The 10,616-nt window shown below is 39.9% G+C and overlaps 1 protein-coding gene across 1 annotated transcript; it reads right to left on the reverse strand.

The window, feature by feature from the left end:
* Window positions 1–116: 116 nt before the first annotated feature.
* nuak2 (NUAK family, SNF1-like kinase, 2) lies at window positions 117–8,770 on the reverse strand. The gene is made up of 6 exons (XM_067505162.1): window positions 8,299–8,770; window positions 4,909–5,029; window positions 4,170–4,321; window positions 3,072–3,137; window positions 2,481–2,733; window positions 117–2,341 (listed from the first exon to the last, which is right to left on the reverse strand). The coding sequence occupies exons 1-6, from the start codon at window positions 8,512–8,514 to the stop codon at window positions 1,293–1,295; spliced, it is 1,857 nt and encodes a 618-aa protein (XP_067361263.1). The 5' UTR covers window positions 8,515–8,770; the 3' UTR covers window positions 117–1,292.
* Between the last annotated feature and the right edge of the window lie 1,846 nt (window positions 8,771–10,616).

Below are 10,616 nucleotides of genomic sequence, written 5' to 3' on the forward strand. Positions count from 1 at the left end.
AAAGTGTGAGATTGCTTTCTTGTTGACTGCCTTCTCTCTGACCAACAGGGGGGTATTTCATAAATGGCTCACCTTCTAATCCTACTTTGAGAAATACTATTCTACAAAAAAATTAAGTAGAGAATTATTAAAATCTAAATTTAAAAGATAAGACTTTGGCACCTTGACTGATTCTCAAAATTTTGTTGAAATATGAAACATTATACAGCAGTTAGCTAGCATTCTTCCTTCAAATACACAGCTGTTTTTCAGATTGTGACCTTGGGGGCGAACACAAACTGACTTAATGTGCCCCACCTTTTCTGTGAAACTGCAACCTACATAAAAGAGTCAATAGTGGACACCTGCACTCTTGTATCAGCTTAGGCCTCCATTCAAGAGCAGGTTCTACTGGTTACACTTGTCACTTGTGAGTCATATGATTATCCAAACCATGTGCAAACTTACACCAGGTAATTTCATGAAAAATAAAAAACAAAACAACAACAAAAAAACACCATAAAAATGCTCCAAGTAAAAATAACAACCATTGACACGTTGACATTCTGTGCTTTCAAAAGAAAAGCAAACAATTCCATTAACATTAGTTCTTTGGTATTCATGAAATGTCACTATCCCAACATCCTAAATATATTTAGTATAATGGCACAACATCTCAACTTTGAGCCCATGTGTTATTAGTATTATCTTAGAAAGTTGACAGATGATCAACCACCACAAAGCTAGAATCCAAATGAGCTGTTGTGTCCTTTCAACAATAAGACACTGTTCTAACTTTATAGACATTCTGCAGCTGTAAATTGGGCACTATAACAAAGATTCAAACAACATACCTACTGTGACTGTAAAAAGACTTATTTATAGTCACTGAAGATATATGTTGGAAAAACACTGACCAGTGTTTTGGTTTTAATTTTCTCATTAACTACACTCTTGATACAAAGCTCTCATGTTGAAAGTTGGAGCTCTTTGCTGACCAGTAGCAGCACTCTTTGCCTGAGAATCTTGAAATAGAAAATTTTCAGCTCCACTTAGTTGTACATAATTATTGTAAAACAAGGTTTATTCTCAGCCGGGTTTACATTCTGTACCAATAATCACCATCTAAAATACAATCTGATTTTTAAAAACAACTCTCCCCCTTTTTGGTGCTGTGATTCCTGAAGCTACACAAAATTACATAGTGTGCAGGTAATTCCACCTCCCATAATGCACTTAGGCATATCTTCAGGGGTTTACAATCAATTAAAAATTCTTAAAAAGCAATTCTTTAGTCAATTTCCTCTCTATATCTAGCTTGCTGCGGCGCTGCGAATAACCATGCCCTGTTTGTAAGCTTCTGTTACATTATCACAGTCAGTGATGGAAAAGGCACTATCAGCCACTCCAGACTTATAGCAGCTCCAGGGCCTCATCAACCCATCCCCAAGTATCCCATCTTCATGAATGTCTAGCAAGTTGTCAGCTGACACACATCCTCTCATGCTAGATTTGGATGGTTTATCAATTTGTGTTGTAGGTCCCACACGGTCTGGTAGATCCAGCTGGTCAAAAGACTCAGAAGACAGAATGCTGTCCTCACTGATGGCTCCATTCGGTCTTGAGCTTGCAACCCCATGGGGTAAAGAAGCAGCCAGCTGGTCTAGAGACCCAAATTCATGTAACCTACCCGAGGAGAATTTTCCATTACGTTTCAGGATGCCCTTCTTATAGGTTGGTGCTGAAGGGCACTCTTTAGTTTGTGGTACCCAACCAGAGTCGCTGCTCTCCGGAGAGGAGGAATAGTATCCTGACTCTTGCTCTGAGGGCTTCTTTAAAATACCTTTGCGTGGCAGCAATGTAGCTGTAGGGGGATTAGATGGTGCAGAGAAGCCCAAAATGTTTGAAGGCTCCACTCGGCCAGCAGCTGGGGTTTCACTCATCACTTTCTGTTTCAAACTGGTACGTCGCTTCAAAATACCCTTTGAGGGACGACTGTCTATTTGTCCTTCATGAGCTGTCTGGGAGACATTGTTTTCCTTCTGTGACCTTCGCAGAGAACACTGCCTAACTACCTCCCCTCCACCATTTTGTGACCGGAACAGACAGCGCATCTTTGAGCCGTTCTCAATTAAAGGCCTCGATGTGCGACGCAGCCAACTAGCAACACTTGCCCGCCCAGCAGGCTGTGATGCTGATGGAGAGACGGGTGAAGAGGTCTGTTCTACTGTACTGCTCTTTGCCTCGGATAGTAAAGGCTGCTGGTATCCCCAGTTGAGCCACCAATGTCCTGCAATCTCCTCTATTGTAGCTCTACGCTCTGGATTTACCATCAGCATCCAACGAATAAGGCCACATGCATCTGAGAAAAACAGGAAACAAAATATTATTTTTGTGCTTGTCAGAGTTAATTGACAGCATCACAAAAGAAGGTTTAAAACAAAGCATATAAAAAATAACACATTTCCCTTTAGAGTAAAGTTAAACTAAAGAAAACTCACCAGAGGGTTTACTAGGTTTACGATAGTTTCCAGTGCTAATCTGCTGGACCAATGTCTTGTGGTTGTTTCCATCAAATGGCATAGTGCCATGAACCATAGTGTATAACAACACACCAAGGGACCAAGTGTCCACCTCAGGCCCATGGTATGGACGTCCATTAACTATCTCAGGGGAAGCATACAGAGGGCTGCCACAAAAAGTTTGAAGATACTCATCACCATGGTAGAGGTTTGAAAGGCCAAAGTCTGCAATCTGCAAGAGAAAAGAATATATATCAAATAAAAGAATTCTGATCTCTTCTATCATCATTATTGGATTACCGTTTTCTATGGACTCTATTTTGTTCCCTTTGTTCATTTTAAATATGGTGGCCAAAACATTAAAATCACCTCCTGATATAATGCACTTCAGTACCACTCAGACCTCAAAATTAAACAGTAGAATTGTCACCTTTCTGACAGTTATAACTCAAAAACTGAGAAATTGTAACATTGTAAAAGTAGAATTCATGGCCAAGCTGCTGTATTGGATTGTTTAAGATTGTACAGGTCTACCTAATAAAGTGACTATGCCTGTTCCCTCACACATACCTTAACATTGCCTTTGCCATCTAGTAAAATATTCTCCAGTTTCAGGTCCCGGTGTACTATTCCATTCTAGAGGGGGAAAAACAAAGATATCAGGTTTGCATAACATTATACAGTATTTTACAATTCTAATTCCCAACCCCAGTCAGTATTCATCAGTTTATCCACGGTTGTCTATATTGTGCTAAAGGGTTAGTTTTATTGGGTTAGGACAAATTCTTCTCCCAAGTGTTTTTCCTGGTACGTCAGCTATGCTTCATTGTCCCTCGCTCTGCAGGGGGGCATGCCTTTGACTCAAGCAGGGTACGAATTGCTTTGGAAAGCAGGTCAGCTATGTCTTACTTATCGGCACTTGTTGCAGCAAACAGACACATTCCTTCTAAGGTTGTGTCATCCTGGACTCAGTTTAATGTTTCGTTAGTTGTTAATTTATTAAATAGTCATCAGCACTTAGAAAATGAAAGATTGATGGTTCACAAACTATAACAGGGCAAGTAACTCTTTATAAATGGTTAGTAAACAGTATTTAAAGACACTTTGAAAAGTGCTGAACAGCAAACAGTAAAATATAGTTATACTATATAGTTACATTTTTAAACGCACCATTCTGGACTTTGGGTACAGATGATTGTGTGTGTGTGTGTGTGTGTGTGTGTGTGTGTGTGTGTTTGCAGAGCCCTTCTGTTCCATCACACCCTCATTAAACTGTGAGACCATGCGTGTGTGTCTGTGTTGGGATTGCTGGCCTTTCACCCTGACGCTAGCTCTCTACAGACCAACTGTTCATTTTCCCCTACATCCTTCTCACAGGCTCCCTGTTCAGATCAGCAGGGTGACAGTGAATAATGCACGTTATGCAACTTTGGGGGGTGCCACTGCCATCGAAAAAAAAAAAAACATAGCTGAGCAGCTAGGGTAAGTGGGGCTCTGCATCATCATTTTTGACGTAGCAGCCAATGGTTAAGACTTGTCGGAGCTAATGTACTTTTCCCTATGTCCAGACTTATTAATACACACTGACAATTTCCCAATGGTTATACTTTTTGTGAACAACTTTATATGTTCTGTACAGAAGCCATGTATCAAGAAAGATTGCATTACCTGATGGCAGTAGTGCACAGCTGATACAATTTGTCTGAAGAAGTGCCTGGCCTCCTGATCAGAGATGTGTCTCTTGTCAGAGATATAGTCATACAGGTCCCCCCGGCTGGCATACTCCATCACAATCACAATCTTATCCTTGTTTTCAAACACTGAAAGACCAAATAACAGCAGAATTCATTTTAATAAATGATCGTTCAAAAAAAATAAATAAAAAATCAAAAAAATCAAATACATCATCTAAAATGTATGTCATTAAACCTTCACACTTATAAAAACCTGAAACCAGAACTGTGCAGAGCCTTTCACAGTTTTAAAATACAGTGTGTAACATAAAATAAATGTATCATCATTTAAAACTCATAGCATACACTGATTAACCAATCCCTGTGATAACTGAACTGCAAGCAAAAATGCACAGATATGGAGAAACACCAGCAATGTCCTTTTCATCCAGCATGGAGGGCACTCAAAGACACGAGGCTCTGCACATTATCCTGCAGCACTGGCAGGATACGGCAGGGTACCAATGCTTATGTAATCCAACATCGGTTTTCAGCACAAAGACTTGCGTGACCAAACTGAATCTCAAACAGGGACTTATTGAGACATGTCTTATTTTATGTAACACGTTTGACTCCACATGTGGCTCAGAGATTAAGTCACCTCTAAAAGATAAACAACAAAACTAAACCCAAACACACACAAAACCCCTGGTCAATAAATTTTTATACTGTACCTTCATATATGGTGATGATGTGCGGGTGGCAGAGTGAAGACATAATCTCAATTTCTCTGCGAATATGAACCAGATCTTGCTCATCCTTGATCTTCTCCTTTCTAATGGACTTTATGGCCACCTTAAAAAAAAAATAATAATATCTAAGTATTTGAAAAGTAAGATACATGTGAAAATGTTTCCAGGGAACAATCAGTAAAACAAATAATGGTGTCAAACAATTTACATTAAAGTGACACTGAACAGTTTAATTAAAAGCAGCAACTGTGGCCCCATGTGACAAATGCAGAATGATGGTAAATATTCCCATTGCATAGATTGTTTACACAATTAATATTTATCTAGCGTTTGCCAACATTTGCCACCATGAAGGCAAAACTCTTGAGCCTACTGAAATAAGCAATTGGGCGTTTAACTGCTTATTGATTCTATTTTTCAATCACAAGCGGGGGAATGTCTGAATGACTTTTACAAGTTGGAACAAAAACAGCACCTACACAGCTGTTGCAACTAATACATTTAGCACAACAAGGTAAATGCAAAAGAACTGCCTTTTGAAGCTCACCCTCTTGACAGAAAAAACATTGAGCAGTGAACTGAAAAGTCTGGTGTTTTTAATGATAAGGCAGAGGGAATACCCTAACAATCTAACGTCTGCAGTGATGTTTTTGAGGCCCATAGGATAAGCTATTTAAATGTAAATAGAATCTACTAGCATCACATCTAATCTTTTGACAAGTCTCTATTCATGTCTTTATGTCTATTTGAGGCTCAGATGCTTGGGATTCCTTTTGTGCACTGAGTGCGTCATCAGTCTACCCCAAGGTTGAAGGGTGTCATGAGGAACCAGATGGTACTGGTAGGGGTGTCTTTATTTCCTATCCAACCCTTAAGGAACAGGGAAATGAGTAAAGCATCAACTTATCATATCAGTTTCAACACTAGGCTGCCTTATATCATGAGTCAGTGTCTGGCCTGAATGCTCCCCCATGTCAGCACAGTATTCTCACCACACAGACCTTTTTCCTGATTCTGGTAAATGCGGTTTCCTGTGTTTGTTTGCATATCTGTCAGACGGGCATAAGTCACACTGATGATGACTTCACACCCCTGTGAGGTTAACTGTGTGTGTGTGTGTGTGTGTGTGTGTGTGTGTGTGTGTGTGTGTGTGTGTGTGTGTGTGTGCAGTTCCTGTTACTGTCAGAGTATTCCACGCAATAAGCACGGAGAAGTTGAAATCTTTGACATTTCACACAGACTTCATGAAAAATCCTGCTAAAAGCATATTTTTGCACATGTACCAGTTGCGCTGTCGCAAAACACAAACCTGAGGTGAGTTTGGCACCTAATACCTGCAAAGAATCACTTGTAGGTTATCCATGGTGTAGCAAACTAAACCAGATGGCCAAGCTAACGTTATCATGCTAATATGTGACCTGTCTAAAGTGTGAAGAAAATATTAGCTATATCAAAACTGATCTTCACATCCAACTGGATGCATTGACTGTTTTACCAATAAATCAATCATTTTCCTAGTTGCAATCCAATAATTTATTTTTTTTTTAATCTTTTTGGCCTCTCCTGTGAGTTCAGGGTCGCCACAGTTGATGGGGATGGGGGTTCAGTCTCTTGCCCAGCGACATTTCGACATTTGGTCGGGAAGAGCGGGGCACGAACCTTCGACCCTAACTTAGCCACAATAATAATACTATTAAATAAATAGTCTTGGTAAATACTATAAGCATATACTGCACATATGTTGCACATAATGCATAATATTAACCAATCATTTTTCCCAGATCCCCCCCACCTAAATAGGTTGTGTAATCAAACTTATGACAATGAGAACATCTGTAGTTCCACACCGCATGCAAGTTGAAGCCCTCTTTTGTGCTGTGTCACTCCCTGTTTCAAATTACTTATCTTTGTCCATTATGTTGTCAATACAAAGGTAGGCAGGTGAAAACAAAGCAAGCCTGACTGCCATTTGTTTGGTATGAAATTGCAACATAAATAAATAAAGATTAGCTAAAATGTATTGATTTATTTTTTTAGCATTTGAACATAAGTTAGTCACATGGACATCAGGTAGTTGTATGGGGGGATAAATCTTAGACAGCAACTTATATCCACTAAAAGCAGAGTGCATCAGCAGTAAGTCATGTCAGACAGAGTAGTGAGGAGATGGGTGTGTTGACAGGCCTGAATTAGTATCACAGCCTGTTTACTGCAGGTAAGGGAGGGGAATTCCTGACACTTCCGTGACTTCTAAGCACTTTCACTCATAACAAACATGATCTCTGCTTCACTTCCATGCCAAGTATCTATTATTTTAACAGTGACTTTATCTAAAACTGGTACACTGCTCTCGATGAACTTTTGGATTTTGATCATTTTCATGTTAAATTTCCTCATGAGTAAACCCTTTCCCTTCACACGAGTATCCATTATTTTTCAGATCTTAAAGTGACTGATTTAGAGAGGTGTTGAAGGTAATTTAGTCATCTGTTGTGTTTGGTGCTGATGTGTTGTATAACACAGTGCTTTAGTATTAGTTATATTTGTTTTATCCTTATTGATTGTAACATACAGGCACATAATGTAAAATACTTAAAAGCATTAATGAGATGATTGGATTGGAGTATGATGAAATCCTACAATCTACAAAGGGCACTGTCAGTTGTTTGTCAACTTCTCTACATCCCTTTAAGGAGGTTATCTCTATCTACTGTGCTTTGAATGCCTCCCATTTCCCCTTAGGTCATGGAGGACTGGAATCCACCTGAAAGGCTAGTTGCAATTTCCCCTTCTCTTGTCACCAGGAACAGAGAGAAACTTACCTAACTTTCCTGTCCAAATCTACCTCCTGGGACAAGTTTGCTCAACTTATCCCACGAAACACATTTTCCTTTATGCTTCCTTAACAGTAATAGGAGGTGATACTGTGAAACTAATTATGTAGTGGCACATTTGCAAAAATCAATCTATGCTTTTGTCTTTGTAAGTTTGGATTTATTGTTAACTGATCTTTAATTTTACTTGAGTAAAAATATCTTTTAAGAAATGTGTGAAAACGCAGTATCTTCCTAATTAAGTTTAAACAGGGTTTTATTAACACAAAAATAAGAGGAATAGCTTAAGCAATTCAACACTTCTTTTATTATTTATAATACGGTTCACCATATATACAAGGTGAATTTTATTGTAGCCATTACTAAAATCGAAAGTAGACTACCTGTAAGCAGACAGGAGTCCTCTAAAAATAGCACCTTAACTAAATAACAGGTGGCCAACAGGACAAGCAAACACACAGCCGTAATCAGCGACTGCAGATGTGGACACGGCGGATCACACTTTGATCCAACAGTAAAAGTTAATATTAATACTCACTAGTCCACCCGATCTCTCTCTGGCTTTCTTCACCTTCCCGTATGTTCCTTTGCCGAGCGTCTCCAGAAATTCGTACCTGTGCTTCAGGTTGTGTTTGTGGTGGTGTCTCTTCACGGCTTGCTTTTTTACTGGCACCTGACACGGAGTGTGGTCATCAGTCGAACCCCCTCCAGCAGACGGCCTGCAGCTTGACGAAAGCCGGACCAAGGCATCCATCCTGGCGAAATGACTCGTTGCTTATTTTCGGACACAGCTCCGGTTGATAAAATGCATCGGAGCTCCGGCTGTTGGAGCAAAGTTGCCTTCAAATATGCTCGGGTACAAGTCACATGAAAACAGTAAATAAAAGCCCCCGCGGCTGACTGAGGCTGACTGCTGTTTTTTTTTTTTAAGACAGGGAGCAAACAGTCACCCAGAACCCTGCAGCGTGCTTCTCGATCTCTTCTTGGTGCTGAGCTCAACTAAAATCAGGCGGAGGAGGTGGCACAGAGCGAGGCCGGACACGCTGCATCATCAGGGGGCGTTTCACAGGAGCGTTTGATTTGTAGCACTGGTCCATCACAGAGTGATAGACAGTGTTACGATGTTTGCCTGTGTATCCTATTTACTTTTCTTTAAGTCCAACGACATTTTATGAGGTCAGTAGTGTTTCAGAGCTATGTTGAGCATAGGCGTAAAAGTTAGTCCTTTTTGCTTGTTTAGCACCACAACGACCATTTGATTATCAAACTTTCGCTGACTAATTGTCTGTCCTCTACTGACTAATTTTGGTAGCTGTAACATTAATTGCAGGCCTATTTGTGGTGTGGCACTGGAAGACAGGTAAGTAAGTAAACCAAGTAGAGACACTGAATGCAGCTCCAGTTTTTTTGCTTTCGGTGTGCAAGAAGAAATAGATCAAGTGCAAAGCAAACAAAAAAATTAAAAGATAAAGGGTGGGACATGCAGCCCATCTTTAATATCACCTTGCAATACATATTCTTTATGGTTTCCAGTGAATACAAGTATGCAAATTTATGTCAGTGTATCCTTCTACTCCACCACAATTCAAAGGAAAAGTGGTTGAAACTGAGACATTTTATCATTTCATTGAAAATATTAGATCCTTTTGAATTTAATGCCAGCAACACATATAAAAAAAGTTGGAAGAAGGGCAACAAAAGGCTGGAAAAGTAATTGCTGCATTTTACATCCTCTCTTCTTTTAACAACTGTCTGTAAACATCTGGGGTGGAGGAGACCAGTTGCTGGATTTTTAGGAGAGGAATGTTGCCCCTTTCTTGTCTGGTGCAGGATTCTAGCTGCTAAACAGTCCTGAACCTTTGTAGGCTGATTATGATGTGCGAAATGTTTTCTATTGGTGAAACGTCTGGACTGCAGGCAGGCCAGTTCAGCACCCGGACTCTGGGAAGCCATGCTGTTGTGATGGATCCAGTATGTGATTTAGCATTGTCTTGTAGAAATATGCAAGGCCTTCCTTAAAAGAAGCGTTGTGTGGATGGGAGTATATGTTGCTCTAAAACCACTATGTACTTTTCAGCATTGATGGTGCCTTTCCAGATGTGTAAGCTGCCCACACCATAGACACTAATATGTCTTAGTTGGTAAAATGTCTTAGTTTCAACATCTGATATGTTGTTTATGTTCTATTGTGAATAAAATATGGTTTGATGACAGTAAAATGCAATGTATATGTGCAAGAATACTTGTACATACGTACTTGTACAGTTGTATAGTATTATCATACATACTTGTATGTAAGATAAAACTAGGTCTATAATCCCATCTACCACTTACAACACGTGCACTGTAATATTAATTTTATCATACGCAGCTGATGATGTCCATGACAAGGGGGGGTCATACCATGGTTCGAATGATTAAAGTATGTATTTTGGTAAATATAAAAAAAACATTAATTATTAACCGAAATAAGATCGTCTTTCAGGTTGTCCATTCAGGTGTTGCCACAGCAGAATGTCTTCTGCATGAAGACTTAGCATGAACTTTTACGTCCTGTCACAACCCCCCAATTTTTTTTGGAGTTGGGACCAGAACACCGGCACCAGAGTCCTCCTTGGTGGCTTGGTGGGGCAACACCTGGTGGGGTGGAATTCGAGCCCATGGTTTTCAACATCGTCAACCTAATACTCTACCACTGAGCCACCCGGCGCCCAGACATCTAAACCAAAATGAAAACAGAAAAAAATAGAAGATCAAAATGAAACAAGGGAATCTGCAAAGTGAAAGAGAGAGAAATGAGTCACCATTTCCACCAGACCCATGTAGTAGACCCAGGCAGTAATGAGCTATGTGATA

Source organism: Channa argus, chromosome 5, assembly GCF_033026475.1.
Source record: "Channa argus isolate prfri chromosome 5, Channa argus male v1.0, whole genome shotgun sequence".
In the NCBI taxonomy this organism is placed as follows: Eukaryota; Metazoa; Chordata; class Actinopteri; order Anabantiformes; family Channidae; genus Channa; species Channa argus.